At 34.4% G+C, this 17,142-nt stretch overlaps 2 protein-coding genes across 6 annotated transcripts in view; both read right to left on the minus strand.

Moving 5' to 3' along the window:
• PDE4D (phosphodiesterase 4D) overlaps window positions 1-11,623 on the minus strand; it is a 1,724,553-nt gene extending 1,712,930 nt beyond the window's left edge. The window contains exons 1-2 of one of the 2 annotated variants that reach the window (XM_077117214.1): window positions 11,513-11,623; window positions 10,342-10,467 (exon numbers count right to left, since the gene is read on the minus strand). The gene's annotated coding sequence lies outside the window, so the exon portion shown is untranslated. Of the gene's footprint in view, window positions 1-10,341; window positions 10,468-11,507 lie in introns of both variants that reach the window. The other variant, XM_077117215.1, reaches the window with a different exon arrangement.
• Window positions 11,624-12,983: 1,360 nt separating this feature from the next.
• The window catches only part of DEPDC1B (DEP domain containing 1B), a 109,284-nt gene continuing 105,125 nt past the window's right edge, over window positions 12,984-17,142 (minus strand). For 2 of the 4 annotated variants that reach the window (XM_077117238.1, XM_077117237.1), the window contains one exon: window positions 12,984-16,411. In XM_077117238.1, coding sequence (XP_076973353.1) covers window positions 16,256-16,411 — 156 coding nt within the window. In that variant the 3' untranslated portion in view covers window positions 12,984-16,255. The remainder of the gene's footprint in view (window positions 16,412-17,142) is intronic. The other 2 variants (XR_013157988.1, XM_077117236.1) reach the window with 2 other exon arrangements.

Consider the following 17,142-nt stretch of genomic DNA (forward strand, 5'->3'; position numbering starts at 1 on the left):
TCACAGAAATATACAGAACTACTTCTAAAATATGTTTTCTGAGAATCCTGCACAAATTATAAGAAATTTTATGACAGCTAGACCCAGTTTATTTCTGCCTAAAGAACAGCTATACAAATCCTGCCAATTACATCCTTCCCTACCATCTGCAGTATATGATAGAAAACTTATATTGTACATTGAAAGAAAAAATTTATAATGAAAGAATACCAATGAAGCATAAAATATAAAAATTTTTAAATTACATCTTTATAGATTCTGCATAAATACTGAGATATCAGAAAGTAATAGCATCTAAGTATGACCAATATTAAATTCTTTTAAATCAATCCCCTACTTATATCTACTAGGAGGTGTGCATGTTTATGAAATTGACTTGTAGGTATGAAAATGTTCAACCCTTAGTAATATGTTACAACTTTCAGTTCATAAAAGGACTATCAAATCAAGAACATTATAACGAAATGGGGAATAATTTAGAGATGCTGATTTAATCCTCTTATTTTATACTGAGGCCATTATGAGGAGAAAAAAACTGTATAGATCTTAACTTGGTCTTGATTTAATGATAAAACTTGTAGACATCCAAACATAGGTCATCTTATCTAATAGGATAACTTGAAGTTCAAATACCCTACTTCCCAAGCTACTAAGAGTGTCATGAACTTTAATAATGATATGAAAAGAGAGTCTGGTTTAAATAAATTCAAGTCAACACAAATGGGAAAAAGGGCATTTATTTTGATAGAAACATTCAATGAATGTAAAAGGCAAATTACTGAAGATAGGATGAAAGGGGAAAATCTATAAATGTCCAGGCTCCCTGCCATAGAATGGCGATTAACTACCTGGAAATAAGGAAAATCTAAGGGAAAACATTCCATTCACATATGGAGAAAATATTAAAAGCATCTCACTGAAGGCAACAAGATTAAGTCAATGCATTTGCAGACCAAGTTCTAACTTTCATTTAATGTTATGAAATGGAACAGTATAGACCCAGAGGCATGTTTTCTATGAAAACATAGAAACCAGTAAATGGAAGGATCACTCTTAAATAATGCAGACAGAAGATTTGTCAACACCAGCAACTTATTGCAACCTATGTAAACACATTGGTACAAACAAACACTGGCATGCACTGTGAAAACCTGGAAGAATACATGTTGAAACAGAAACCAGCAAATGGAAGGATCACTCTTTTAAATAAAGGAGACAGAAGATTTGTCAACACCAACAATTTACTGCAACCTATGTAAACAAACTGACACAAACAAACACAGGCATGTACTGTGAAAACCTAGGAGGACCCAAGATGTAATAACAGAAAACTAAAAAGGATTCTAAAGATTTTTCCACAAAGCAGTTGATCTGTACCTACTGGGCTAGAATAAGTAGAGGAGGAAGCCAACCAGAAGATGTTATTTGAGAGATACCAAAATATTCCTTGTTTAAAACTAATTCCCCTGCCAGCCCTGCTACAGTACATTTCAACTCCTTGTTACTCACTCCTTTAGATTAAGCCACTTTAGACTTTATATTAAAACATTAGTATTATTATCTATACAATATGGGATGGTAAATCATCTCTAGTTGTTCTCCAAGCCTTACCTCATGGTGTCTCCCCCTTAGAAAATGTCTTTCCCTGGCCTCCTCCCTGTTGAATGCATTCTTCAGAGCTCAGGTGAAATACTACTCCTCATGTGCCTCTGTCATAGTCAGGTTCATGTGTCAACTTGGCCAGGTGGTTTGTCTGGTTGGGCAAGTAACTGGCCTGTCTGTTGCTATGCGGACATTTTATAGAATTAAATCATGATCATGTTGGCTGCATCCACAGCTGATTCCATTTGTAATCAGCCAAGGGGAGTGTCTCCTGCAATGAATGATGTTTAATCTAATCACTGGAAGGCTTTTAAGGAGAATTCAGAAGAGACAGGCTCTCTTCCTGCTTCAGCTGGCGAGCTTCTCCTATGGAATTCGTTCAGACCCTTCAACAGAGTCGTCGGCATCACAGTCTGCCCTAAGGATCTTGGGTTCTACATTCCCACGGTTATATGAGTCACTTTCATAAATTTTATATCTACGGATATTTCCTGCTGATTCTGTCTCTCTAGAGAACCCCAGCTAATAAAACCTCCAACAGCCCCATTCTGCCCCCTGCATCTACAGATATCTGCGGCACTGATTTCAACGTGTATAGTCACACATGCCGACATTTTTGTTTCCCTCACTGGGCTGGCATTCCTTCCAAGTTAAAGATGTTTTTTCCCCTCATTATTACCCAGATTAGCTTGGCATATTAATGCTCTACAAAAAAAAAAAAGAAGAATTAATGAAAGAGCTCTCTATTTGAATAGCTAACCAGTTTCTGTGAAGAAAGGTAGTACAGCTTGACAGTTATGTTCAGGTCAAAGGTCAGCATCATAGCAGTGAACCTAAGATACAGGGCCACAGATTGCAGGCACTGGGCTGTTTCACCAGTTCCTAAATAAGGTCTCTCGTATCAAGCTGATACCCAAGGAATACAAGGCACAACTTAGGAGGAAGGGAATAAAGAGAAAAAGACTCCAATGAGAAAGGAAGGGCATAGACAGAATATATAGGTAAGCAAAGACAAGACTCCCTTCCAGAGTTTGGCAGGAGTCAAGCCCACATACCCCTGGCCCATTAGTGACAGGAGCCAGTTTGAGGAAGTGAAAAGGGTATCAGATCATCAGAGGTCAGAGTTGAAACTTTGCAGTTGTAACTAGGTGAACTGCCTCTCTGAGCCTCAGTTTCTTCATTTGCAACTGTATGAATGATGGGATTTGAAATGATTAAATGAGAAAATATATGTGAAATCACTATATGTAGTGCTGTGGCTAGAAAAAATTACTATTTTCTCTAACCAATAAGATGATGTAGATAAAAAGCTCCCTGTAAGCTAAAATAGATACAGCATGCAGGAGACTGAATATCTGCTCTAACAATTTAGGTTTGGCACAATGACTACTAAAAACTTCTGGGCATTTTATCAATAACTTTGATGATAGGTACAGAAATACAAAACTACTGACACTAATGAATGAAAAACTTTTGCTTGCTATCATGGATTAAACTAGGTGGCATAATAATGTAATTAGAAAATGGCAATTCAAGTTCAGTTACGCAGCATTTCAACACACCTATAGTTAAGGTGTTCAAATTTCCTTCAGAGAAAAGCACTTCATGATGAATTAATATTGACTTTAAACCCACTCTGATCAGCTTCTTCTGATATACTCAATTTTAGCCAAAAGGCCGAGAAGTAGCTTCTTCTATTTGATATTGAACTGAGCTTGCTAATATAGATGTTCCACTCAGCAGAACAGAAGAGAAGAGATGGAGATAGGAAGAGAAATAAAAGGCAAGAAGGGACAGAGTGTGGAAAATGGGTAAAATTTTTTAAAAACACAAAACACTAGAGCTAGAAGGATCCTATAAGCCATCTAATCTAGAGACCGTCATCTTTTACACATGACTAGTTTGTCCAACATGGGGCACTCTACAATTTTGGCATCATATTCTTTGTTGTAGGGCCTGCCTACTCCTTATCTCTGCCAGCCCCTCCATTCTGAGAAACTTCTGATCTTCCTGACCCCAAAAGATATTTAAGTTTGTGACCTCCAAATTACAATCAGCATTTTTGTTTTTACGTTGGCAGGTACCGGGAATTGAACCCGGGTCTCTGGCATAGCAGGCGAGAACTCTGCCAGTGAGCCACCATGGCCCACCCTGATCTCCAAACTACATAACCTTCACTTTACTGACCAGAGAGGCTGGGACCTGCCCAACTGCTTACTGGCAGTACTACAATTTAACATCTAAAAATTCTGATTCCTAACCAGTACTTGCACTACAAATTCTAGTGAGAAGACTATTTGGGTAACCATTAGTGAGAAAGAAGGAACCAGGGGACTTGACATGGGGTTTCCTTTGCATAGCAAATATACAGTCTCTATGTGTTTATTTAAATGTGGGAGTATGAACACCTCCTCGCCATCCCATGGCTACGCTGCTATTGTGAACACACTGCTCTTTCATCACACTGTCTACCTACAAGTAAAGTCACTTAACGTAAACCTCTAAGATGATTTTTGTTTGAGTGTTTATTATGTGCTAACATACTACTCCAAAAGCATTATTTGTAAACATGTTACTTATCAGATTTCCACCTCTGCCTTTATTATGAAGTAATTAGTTTAGAGATCAAAAGATTAGATTAGATGGAAGAACAAAGTAAAACACATTTAAGAAGAGAGGAGGCACAGTTATTGCCAAGGCGCCAAGATAACTAAAGCAAGGACCTGACCTGCACAAAATTATTCCACCCATCTGTTTGTTTGTTTGTTTCCAGGACTGAATGTTGCAGGTAATTTTTCATTTTAAAATCTCATCACCTCCCATCTCTCCCAAATTATTTACTGCTACTATTACATAATGGCTCACTTACAGCCCACTTTTGGAAATTACTTAGCAAATTAGAGAAAATTCTGGGGTTTAAAAAAAAATACTGTAAAAAAAGGAATTGAAATATTACCTACTCGCAGCTACTTTTGTTACAGTATAGATCATTATATTTCTTTCTTTCCACAATTCACGGCTTACTAACTATATAAAGTACACTGGACATTTGAGTAAAATCTTAGCTTTAAAATACATGGGACATTTGAGTAAAATCTTCAGCTCTTCCTTTATGGTACCGTAATTACCAACACAAGACTGACCTCTACTGGGTATATCGGTCCTTTTAGACAGATAGGGACTTATGAAAAGTCAGCTGTTCTAAACCAGACAACTCATAGGCCTTAACAGATTACCTGATCCAATCCTCTGTGAAAAAGTGAAGAACTTTCTGAAATCAAAATTTTTAGCATTGTTAACCAATAATTATATCTAAGTATGTCATTTAAATCAGTAAAAAATATTAAAAAATGTACAAATGATGTCAGTGTATGTTTTAAATGTTAATTATTGCTTCATATGATTAAGACTTAGAATCCTGAAATAGTATCATCTAACAAGATTTAACCTTCACGTACATTCTCTTTAGAAAGGTATTATAAATTATTTCTAAGCATCAAAAAAGCTTTTTAAAAATTGGAATTTTTAGGACCAACTGGCATATGGACAAAAACCGAAGTTTAATAAAAGATTATAAAGACAAAAAGGCTGATTTCATGTGTTATACTTCCTTTGTGCCTCTTATTCTGGTCAGCTTTAAGATCTAACGTGAAGTATCTTTCAGCTACATAATTCTAACCTTCCAAACATATCCTCCATGGTTTTGTTTTGTTTTTTAATAACTTCTGAGTTTAAAACACACCCAATCAAAAAATACAGAAACACAGATAGATCAGTAGCTAGAGATAAACTTTTGTGGGCGTTCAGAAAAAGAGATACTACATTTATCCTGACATCACTATTTGTAGCAGCAAACAGTTCTGCTATCTTCATATATCAATAGTGAAATGTCTGTTGCCAGAACACTTCAAAAGTCACAAGTTTTTAGTGGAAACAGTGAGCAAAAGACTTCTTCATTCCCATGTAGGATTAGCCCACAATGATAAAATAAAAGCACTTCAATTTTTTTTCTTTATTAGAGAAGTTGTGGGTTTACACAGCAATAATGAACAAAATAGAGGATTCCCATAAACCACTTTATATTGACTAGTGTGTAACAAGTTATAATTGATGATAGCAAATTTTTATAATTGTACTATCAAAGACCATGGTTTAATTTAGGGCTCACTTTTTATGTACTCTAGCTCCATGGATTTAAATTTTTTTATTGTGTTACCATATACAATATAATATTTCCTCTTTTAATCATATGCAGATACATATTTCAGTGCTGTTAATTGCATTCCCAATATGCTACCAACACCATCATCCATTACCAAAACGTTCCATCATTTCAAATAAGAACCCTGTTTATTTTAAGCTTTAATCTCCATTCCCTATCCCCACCCCATCCCCTATCCCCACTCCATCCCCTGGTAACCTATATTTCAATTTCTGACTCTATGAGTTTGCTTATTTTAACTGTTTCAAATCAGTGAGATCATAAAATATTTGTTCTTTTGTTTCACTCAACATGATGTCTTCAAGGTTCATCCGTGTTGTCAATGTAATAGGACTTTATTCCCTTTTATGGTAATAATATTCCACCACATTTTATTTTTCCATTCATCAGTTGATTGGCACTTTGGTCTCTTCCATCTTTTGGCAACTGTGAATAATGCCACAATGAGCATGGGTGTGCAGATATGTTTGAATCACTGTTTTCATTTGGGATATATACTTGGTAGTGAGATTGCCAGGTCATATGGTATTTCTATACTCAGCTTTCTTAGGAACTGCCAAACTGTCATCCACAGTAGCTATGTCATTTTACATTGCCATCAGCAATGAATGTTATTTCCCCGCATCTTACTCAACAATTGCCATTTTCCATATTTTTTTTTTTTTTTTTTTTTTTTTTTTTAAAGGAAAGACAGAGAGAAGGAAGGAAGGATAGAAGGAAGGAAGGAAGGAAGAAAGGGAAACATTTTTAAACATTTTCTTGTTTTATTGTATTCTGTTTCTCCGTTTTTGTTACATGGGCTGGGGCCGGGAATCGAACCGAGGTCCTCCGGCATAGCAGGCAAGCACTTTGCCCGCTGAGCCACCGCGGCCGCCCCATTTTCCATATTTTTAATAGCAGCAATTCTAATAGGTATGAAACGGTATCTTATTGTGGTTTAATTTGCATTTCCCTGATGGCTAATGATGTTGAACGTCTTTTCACATGCTTTTTGTCTAGTTCTATCTTCAAGTCATTTGCCCATTTTTTAATCGGATTGTCTTTTTTTGTTGCTTTGCTTTTTGCTGTTAAATTGAAGGACTACTGCATATATTCTGTATGTTAATCTTTATCGTATAGGGGGTTTCCAAATATTTTCTCCCACTCCGTAAACTGTCATTTTACTTTCATGATGAATTCCAGTGAAGCACAAAAACTTTTCATTTTGATGAGGTCTCACGTATCTATTTTTGATGTTGTTGTTCTTGCTTGTGTTTTGGGTGTAAAGTCTAAGGAACCATTGCCTAACACAAGGTCCTGAAGATGCTTCTCCAGTCCCCTTCTAGGAGTTTGATAGTTTGATGGTTCTAGCTCTTATATTTATATCTTTGATCCATTTTGAGTCGATTTTATGTATGGTATGATGTAGGTACCCTTCTTTCTAATTATGTATTTGTGAATGGAGATCCAGTTTTCCCAGCACCATTTGTTGAAGAGACTATTCTTTCTCAATTGAGTGGTCTTTGCTAACTTGTCAAAAAATGTTGGCCATACATGTGAACATTGATTTATGAGCTCTAAATTCTATTCCATTGGTCTATATGTCTGTCCTTGTGTCTGTAGCATGCTGTTTTGATTACTGTGGCCTTGTAATAAGTTTTAAGATCAGGAAGCATGAGGACTCCAACTTCATTTTTCTTTTTCAAGGTAGCTTCAGCTATTTGGGGTCCTCTACCCTTCCATATAAATTTGATGATTGGCTTTTCCAGTTCTACAAAGACGATAGTTGGAAATTTGGGACTGTGTTGTATTGATAAATTGCTTAGATAGTACTGATATCTTGACAATGTTTAGTCTTCCAGTCCAGAAACACAGAATATCCTTCCATTTATTTATGTCTCCTTGGATTTCTTTCAGCAATGTTCTATAGTTTTCTGTATACAAGACCTTTACTTCCTCAGACTTATTCCTAGATACTTCGTTCTTTTAGTTGATATTGTGAATGGAACTTTGGTCTTGTTTTCCCTTCTTATTGTTTATTGCTTGTGTATTGAAACTTTTGGTTTCGATCTACTGACTTTTGGTTGTCGATCTTATTCTCTACCACTTTGCTGAACTCATTTATTCACTCTGGGAACTTTGTTGTAGATGTTTCAGGATTTTTTCTGTATATAGGATCATGTCAACTGCAAATAGAGAGAGTTCTAGTTTTTCCTTTCCAACTTGGATGTCTTTTCTTTTGCTTGCTAATTGCTCTGGCAAGAACTTCCAGTACAATGTTGAATAACAGTAGTTGCAAGTGCATCCCTGTCTTGTTCCTGACTTCAGAGTGAAAACTTCCAGTCTTAAAAAAAAAAAAAAAACTTCCAGTCTTTCACAATTTGGGAAGCTATTAGCTGTGGGTTTTTCATATATGCCCTTTATCATGTTGAGGAAGCTTCCTTCTATTTCTACTGTTCTAAGTGCTTTTATCAAGAAAGGGTGCTGGATTTTGTCAATTACCTTTTTGGCATCAATTGAGATGACCATGTGGGTTTTTTTCCTACATTCCATCAATGGGGTGTAGGACTCTGATTTTCTTGTGTTGAACCAACCTTTCATACCAGGGAATAAATTCCATTTGATCATGTTGTATAATTCTTTTAATATGCTGTGGGATACCGTTTGCTTATACTTTGTTGAGGATTTTTGCACCTATATTCATAAGTGATACTATAGTTTTATTTTCTTGTGGTATTTTTATCTAGCTTTGGAATGAGGGTGATGTTAACCTCATATAATGAGTAAAGGAGTGTTTCTTCCTCTTCAATTTTCTGGAAGACTGAGCAGAATTGGAGTTAAATTTTTTGGAATGCTTGGTGGAACTCTCCTATGGAGATATCTGGTCTGGACCTTTTTTCTTGTTGTTGGGAGATTTTTGTTTACTGATACAGTAGCTTTACTATTAATTCATTTGTTGAGATTTTCCTTTTCTTCTTGAGTCAATATAGGCAGTTTGTGTATCTCTAAGAAATTTTCCATTTCATCTAGGTTATGTATTTATTGGCATATAGTTCTTCATAGTATCCTGTTATAGTCTTTTTTTTTCAGCAGGATTTGTTGTAATGTCCCCCTTCTCATTTTTTATTTTCATTATTCACATCCTCTCCCTTTTTTTGTCAGTCTAGCTAAAATTTCGTCTATTTTATTGATCTCTTCAAAGAACCAACTTTTGGTTTTGTGGATTCTATTGGTTTTTTGTTTTCTATTTCATTTATCTCTATTCTGACCTTTATTTCCATCCTTCTGGTCACTTTGGGTTAGTTTGCTCTTTTTTTTCTAATTCTTCCAGTTTTGAGGTTAAGTTTGACTGGAAGTCTTGCTATTGCTTCTTTTATTTTTTTGCATGGGCAGGCAGTGGGAATCAAATCCAGGTCTCCAGCATGACAGGCAAGAAGTCTGCGTTGCTGAGCCACCATGGCCCGCCCTTGCTTCTTTTTTAATGTACACATTACAGCCACAAATTTTTCTCTCAGCACCTGCCTATTGCTGCATCCCATAAATTTTGGTATGTTGTATTTTCATTTGTGTTCACCTTAAGATATTTCCTAATTTCACTTCTGATTTCTGTTCTATCTAGTTGGTTTAGAATACCATTCAGGTCTTCTATTTCCTTACTGATCTCCATTTTTGAAAGTGGTAGAGTAAAGTTTCATATGATTAAAGTAGCACTAGTTCTTCCTTCAAATCTGTCAGTCTTTGCTTCATTTATTTTGAAGCTCTACTGTTAGGTGCACATATATTTATAATTGCTACATTTTCCTGTTGAATTGTCCCCTTTATCAGTTTATAATGACCATCTTTGTTCCTCATTACTGCTCATGACTTAAAGTCTATTTTATCTGATATAAGTATAGCCACCCCAGCTCTCTTTTAATTACTACTTGCATGGGTGTATTTTTTCCATTCTTTTACTTCAATCTATTTGTATCTTTGACTTTAAGGTGAGTCTCTTACAGACTGCATACACTTGGATCATGCTTTTTTATCCATTCTGCCAATCTCTGCCTTTTGACTGGATAGTTTAATCCATTTACATTTAAAGTCACTACTGATAATATAGGACTTTCTTCTGCCATTTTGCATTCTGTAAGTCTCATACCTTTTTTCACCCCTCGTTTCCTTTAAAGCTTACTTTTATATTTATTTGTTTTCTTGTGTGTTCCATATTGAATATCTTCTCATTTTTCATTCTATTTTCCTTGTGGTTACCATGGGGTTAAAATTTAACATCCTAACTACATAGCAATCATACATGATTTAATACCAACTTGACTTTAATAGCATTCACATACATTATCCCCCCCACACACACATACACAAACCTTATTTAGTCCTTGTTACAAATTTTATTTTTGTACATTTAGGTCCAAAACCATAGGTTTTTCGTTAATTTTTATGCATTTGCATTTTAGTACATGAAGGAAGTAAGAAGTGGAGTTACATACTAAAACATGAAATACCACAGCACTGGCATATACAATTTCCCACATGGTTACCTTTATCAGATGACTTTATTTCTTTATGCTGCTTTGGACCACTGTCTTTTGTCCTTTCCTTTCAGTCTGAAAACCTTCCTATAGCAAGGCTTGTAATTCGGTTCTAGTAGTAAGAAACTTCCTCAGCTATATGCACAAAACAAAAAGGGAATAAGAGGAAGTAGATGAGGAAGACATCCTATGGGAAACATAACTTCATTAATGTGTTATCTTTTTTAAAATCCGTAGTTCAAATTATTCCTAAAAATGCTTTTCAATGACACGAGCAACACCCAATTAAAGATAAACAAGCACATAAGAACTGAACCAACATGAGCAAAAAGCAACAGACAACAGAAATAGACTTAGAAAGACTTCAGATATTGGAAATATTTGATATTAATTATTAAACCATATTTACCAAGACTAAGAAATAACAGGCATACTGTAAGACATGAACCCCCAAAAGGAAAAAATAAAAACCGACTAAGCAGACTTGAAAAGAGCCAAAGAGAATGTCTAGATGGTGTGAATTTTTTAAATCCAATTTATGAATGTAACAAGAGACTAGACACACCTGAAAAGTGGTAAAGTGTCAGAAAGGTCTGAAGAAATTCTCCAGAATACAGCATAAAAAGACAAAGATGGAAGCTATATGAGAGATCAAGAGACAGAGGATACAGACGTTTAATTAGAAAGTGAAAAGTAGAGGAGAGATTGTGATGAAGACAATATTTAAATTGATGAAAGACCTCAATTCTCTGATTCAAGAAGCACAGAAAATACCAAGCAAAACAGTATATAATAACACACACCATTAACAACTGCAGAACAAAAAAGACACCCAAATAATCTTAAAAGCAGCCTGAACAAAGGATTGATAATTAGGCTGGCAGTTAATTTCTTAGTAGCAACAGTGGAAGCCAAATAACAAAGAAATAACTAGAATGTACTGAAATAAGATAACTATCAACCTAGAATTTTATACCCAGTAAAAAGAAAGAATGAGGACAACATAAAAGTATTTTCAGACAAGCAAAACCCAGTAAACTCTCATAAATTCTAAAGAATGCACTTAAAAAAGAAGGAAAAATGTGGCAAAATACACGGACAAGTTTAATAAACAAGAACTACACAAAATAGTAGCAATATATTATGAAGTTTAAAAAGTAATAAAATTAAAATACATTACAACAAAAATAAGGTGTTCTTAGCATCCTCAGGTCCTTATATAGTCTCAGAGAAGGATAAAGGATTGACTACTATAAACCTTGACAACGTAGTGTGCGAGTGTACATCTAGTGTTTCTAGAGAAATAAGAAAAGTAGAGTGCATTCATTTCAAGTTAGTAGGCTCAAACATGCATTTATTTTAAAAATCCAAACAAATAAAAAAAAGTGGAGAAAAAGAATTACAAAGCATCATATATAGTATATAGATATACTATATACTAGTATATAGAGTAATTATACTAAATACGAAGTGTCTAAATGTTATAGTTTTAAAAAAGACTGTCCAACTGGTTTCTTACATATTCCAACTGTATGATCTACATAAGGGATGCATCTAAAATATAATACAGAAACATTACAAAGAAAACCACCATGAGAAAGAGAAAATAACATTTCATAATGATAAAAAGATCAGTCTATGATGATATAAAAATTTATGATAAATGTGTATATAATTAAATATAGTTCAGTAAATTATATTAAAGTAGACAACATAAAATCAGCAAAAATATAAACAATTTGAACAAGATTATATGGAGAAAGAAAAAAATTCCAACAATTGTAGAATTCTGATTCTTTTCATGTGCACAGACTGTCAACAAAATTGACCATATACTAGGGAATGCAGCAAGTCTCATCAAATTTCAAAAACTGAAATTATACAGACCATTTTTCTGACTTCACTGTAATTACATTATAAACCAATGACAACATTGTAGCTAGAAAATTTCCATATGGAAATTCCCCGGTGATCTACCCAAGACATTTAAAAGAAATAACTCCAACCTGTTCTGGTTTGAAACTGTTGTGTACCCCAGAAAAGTTGTCTTCTTTAATCCTCATTCAATATTGCTGTGTGGGATATTTTTTTATTAAGTTGTTTCTGTGGAGATGTGACCTACCCAACTGTGGGTGGGACCTTTCGATTAAGTGGTTTCCATGGAAATGTGTCTCTACCCATTCAAGGTGGGGTTGCTTACTAGAGTCCTCGAAGAGGGAACCATTTTGAAAAGAAGCAACAAAGCCAGCAAGAGTCCCAGACATTTGGAGTTGCAATGAGAAAACATCCCCCAGGGAAGTTGCTTAAAACCAGAAGCCAAAAGACCAGCAGACACCTGCCATGTGCCTTCCCAGGTGACAGAGGTGTTCTGGACCCACTGGCCTTTCTTGAGTCAAGGTATCTTTCCCTGGATGTCTTAGTTTGGACATATTTATGGCCTGAGAACTGTAAACTTGTAATATAATAAATTCCCTTTTTAAAAGCCATTTCATTTTTGGTATGCTGCATTCAGGCAGTTTTAACAAACCAAAATACAACCTTATACAAAATCTTTGAGACAGAAGAAACAGAAATAATCTCCAGCTCAATTTATAACATTGATCAGAAAACCAATAAGGATCGTAAGAGAGAGGAAATTTTCAGGTCAATTTTACTCATGAACATAGAAGGAAAAACTACAAATTAAGTATTAACAACAGACTTTTCAGTACTAATATTAAAATGACAGTACATTATGACTTAGATTTACCCCCAGGAACACAAGTTTTCTTTACTATTAGAAAATCAATTAATGTAATTTACTCCCATTGGCAAATTAAAGGATGGAACCAATATAATCTTCCACAAATACTAAAAAGGCATTTGATTAAAATTCAAAATCAACTTATGGTTGAGACAAGCAAACAAACAAAAATGCTCAGCACAATCTATAAATAGATAACTTCTCTAAATATAATAAAAGATATCTACAAATACCCTACTGTTTAAAGTTTTACCTTTGAAATCAAGAACAAAATAATATAGCCAATATCCCCACTTCTATTCAGCAATATTCTGGAGGCCCCCAAGGCAGTAAGTAAAAGAAATAAATGGTGTAAGGATTAGAAAGTATATTATCTATCAGTTCGTAACAATTACCCCAGAATTTGGTGGCTTAAAACACCAAACGTGTATAATCTCACAGTTTTCATTGGGCTAAGAATCCAAACACAACATTGCTGAGTACTCTGGCTTCTTACAAAGGTGTAATCAAGGGGTCAATTATGTCTGCAGTCACCTGAAGGCTCAGCCTGGGGAGGCTCCGCTTCCAAGATCACTCACATCGCTGGTGGCAGGCCAAGAGGTTCTCACTGGCATTTAGCAGAGATATCAGCTCTTTGCACATGAGCCTCTCCACAAAAAGGCAGCAAGCTTCCCTGAGAGCAAATGAGAGGGAAAGCAAGACAGAAGCGAGTCTTTTTGTAAACTAATCATAAAAGTACTCTATCCCATCACTTTTGCCATATTATATTTGTTACAAGTGTCTCACTAGGAATAACCCACACTTAAAGAGAGGGGAATACACAAGGGCATAAATACCAGGAAGGCAGGATTTACTGTCTGACACAGAAAAGAAGAACCAAACTATCAGTTTGGAGATTATCTAGAGAATACAGAAAATCCAAAAGAATCACACTAAACATTTAGAATTAGTAAGAAAGTACAGCAAGATTGTTGGATACAAAAAAATCAGTGCACAAGTGTTAATTTTATACTATATACAAGCAACAAACAAAAAATAAACTTTTAAATGACACCGTGTCAACAGGATCAAATATCAATGCATTTTATCAGTTGAATAGTAACTGCTGATGCTAAGAAATTGGTACCATTCTCTTTACTTCTGTATATGTTTAAAAATTTTGATTCTAATGCTTTTTAAAACTATCAAACTTCTAGGAATAAATCTAACAAAAGATCTGCAAACCTTTGCAAAATGTTTAAAGTATTTTTCTCATTTATTCTAAATAAATGGAGGGAGGGATAATTCATATTCACAGACTAGAAGACTTAATATTGTAAAAGATATTAATTCTCCAAAAATTGATTTATAAAATCAGTACAATACAAATAAAAATAAAATCCAAATAAGAAAGCTCAAAAGGATTTGTGTTTGTGTGGGTGCACACACATGTGTGTTGACAAGTTGATGTTATTTGGGAAACATGAAATAAAGCCATGATATACCACTATACACCCACAAAAGGACAAAAGTTTGAACACCAATAATAGCAAGTTTTAGTGAGGATGTTAAGCAAAGGTAACTCTCATATATGGCTGATCGAAATGTTGATTGGTACAACCACTTTGGAAAACTGTTTTGCATTAACTACTCAACAATTTCACTTAGGTGGTAGTTATGTTCTATGACTTTTCTATACGTATTTATATTTCACAAGCAAAAAATAAGTAATCTTGAGGACAAAAAAAAGAAAGCAATCACATATACTTCCACAGAAAAGCAATGGGAAAGTAAACTCTGAAAAGTAAACTTAGAAGGCAAATAAAGCAGAGAGCAGAATTATTTTTTGTTCTGAACAGAATGCCAAGGTCTGTGAGTAAAGACTGAAACAGCAAAAGTCTCTTATTACATTTCATGCATTCACACATATATATTGGGCAAGTAACACCAACAGGAATATTTGTTTCCATTTTTAAATAAGCAAAATCTGAGTCAGTTGTAGGAGGCATGCAGCTACAAAAGACCAGAGGCAGATTGCAAGTGCAAGGAAAAATCAGCCCAAAGTACAATAAGCCAATTAGTGAGTGCTGCTCTTAGATTTTTGAATAATTGCTCTCAGAACTAACTCCACAATCCAAGGTAACACTATTTTGCAAAATGGCAAGGCAAAGTAAAAGAAATGAATAAAGTGCTCTCCTAAAGCCCAGAACAAAAGCCCAAATCCCATTTATTTCATTATACAAATAAATAATAACTGATGTCAGGCAAGCCAATGATGGTTGGCATTTGAGGATGCCCTCTGATTGACCTAAACAAATGCTAAAAAAACAAAACAACAACAACAAAAAAACCCTAGGAACGGTATTTAAAAAAAAAAAAACAGTATGTATTTACATTCCATTTACTTTCAAAAGGAGGAGGAAGTTGGGGAAAAAGCATTTGTAAAGGGAAGTAGTCTCAGTTTATTTAACCTTCTTGTACTTTTCACAAAAATAATAAAGATTTGACACAGAATCATAGGTCCTAAGAGGACCCAAAGAATTTACCCAGTTCATCTTTCCATCTTCAGCCAAGACACTATACCAATGTAGGCAGATGAAAACTGATTCTGCTTATAGCATTTATACCAATTAATACGTATGTTATGAAAGAATCAACTTTAGCAAAATCTGTCACAGTATTCAACGTATCTGTAATAAAAGATGCAGCCATCTAAATAGAAAATATTAAGAATTTTGTGCAACAATGAAAAACAGAATTTACACGAGGGAAATCACAATTGACTATAAGTTAATACCATCACAGAACCCAGTACCTTTCTTATTCAAGTATATACACTATTTTTAAGACTTGGTTACAGCAAAGCCATTAATAATTAGGACATACATGCAATTATTTTAATAAACACCATGAAAAAGAACAGATAAAAATACTTCATTCTGAAATTCTGTAACAATTACAAACATGTTAACATTACCACTATATATGTGATGCATAATTTTTAAATGACTTTTACACTTAAAAAATAGCACTGAGTTTTATTAAAACACTGATAATGGCTCAACATTTTTTTAAAAGTCAGAAAATCTTTGTCTATATTCCAGTAGTCTATATTTTAAGTACTTTTTTCCTTAATCACCCCAGTGATTAAAAAATGTTTTTCATTCACTGAAAAACAGCAAGAGGTCTCCAAATGAAGAATCACATCCGAAAACTTCTAGTTCTTTGAAACGGCTGGAAAGGCCTTCTTAGTGCCCACATCAGCAGCTGTGGTTTGGGTTTTACAGGAAAAAGAAGGGCTTCACTTTCCGGTGTAGGAAATCGTTCTTGGTAGACTTCAGGATAGGATTTCTGAAACTTAAAAAAAAAAAAAAAGGCCCAAGAAGAGTGAAAAAGACAAATGAGAGCCAATAAAACTGGGCAATCAAACTCTAAAATAAGAGTTTACGCCCTTCTCAAACTTCACTGTTTCTATTTTATTTTAATGTTTATTGCTTTACACTACAAAAGAGTACACATAAGAAGAAAGATTGCAAATTCACTTCAATACAAATCTGCTTCTTTTCATTAATCATTTATTCTTTCTATAGACCCAATTCATCTTTAATTTGATCCAATCCTTAGAGTTTTCCTTTTAATCTTATTTCTTAAGATTCCCCCACACACACACTGCCCACTACAAATAGATTTCACTTAGAAAATGTCCCTAGGTTACTCTGACTTGAAAATAATTATATTCTATACAGTTAAATTAAAATTGGGGTATGGTATGTATGAGTTTTTTTCTGTCTTCTTTTTATTGCTTTTTCTGAATTGATGCAGATGTTCTAGGAAATGATCATGATGATGAATATACAACTACATGATGACAGTGTGAGTTATGGATTACATAAAAAAAACAGAATGATATTTGACAAGAACATTTGTGTTTGTATGTGGTTATGTATCATAAATAAAAAATTAATTAAAAAAAGAAAGGGAGGGATAAGGCATATGGTACGTATGAATCTTTTTCTGTTGTCTTTTATTTCTTTTTCTGAATTGATGCAAATGTTCTAAGAATTGATCATGATGATGCTATGTGATGA

The sequence above is a fragment of the Tamandua tetradactyla genome, chromosome 9 (genome assembly GCF_023851605.1).
Source record: "Tamandua tetradactyla isolate mTamTet1 chromosome 9, mTamTet1.pri, whole genome shotgun sequence".
Classification (NCBI taxonomy): Eukaryota; Metazoa; Chordata; class Mammalia; order Pilosa; family Myrmecophagidae; genus Tamandua; species Tamandua tetradactyla.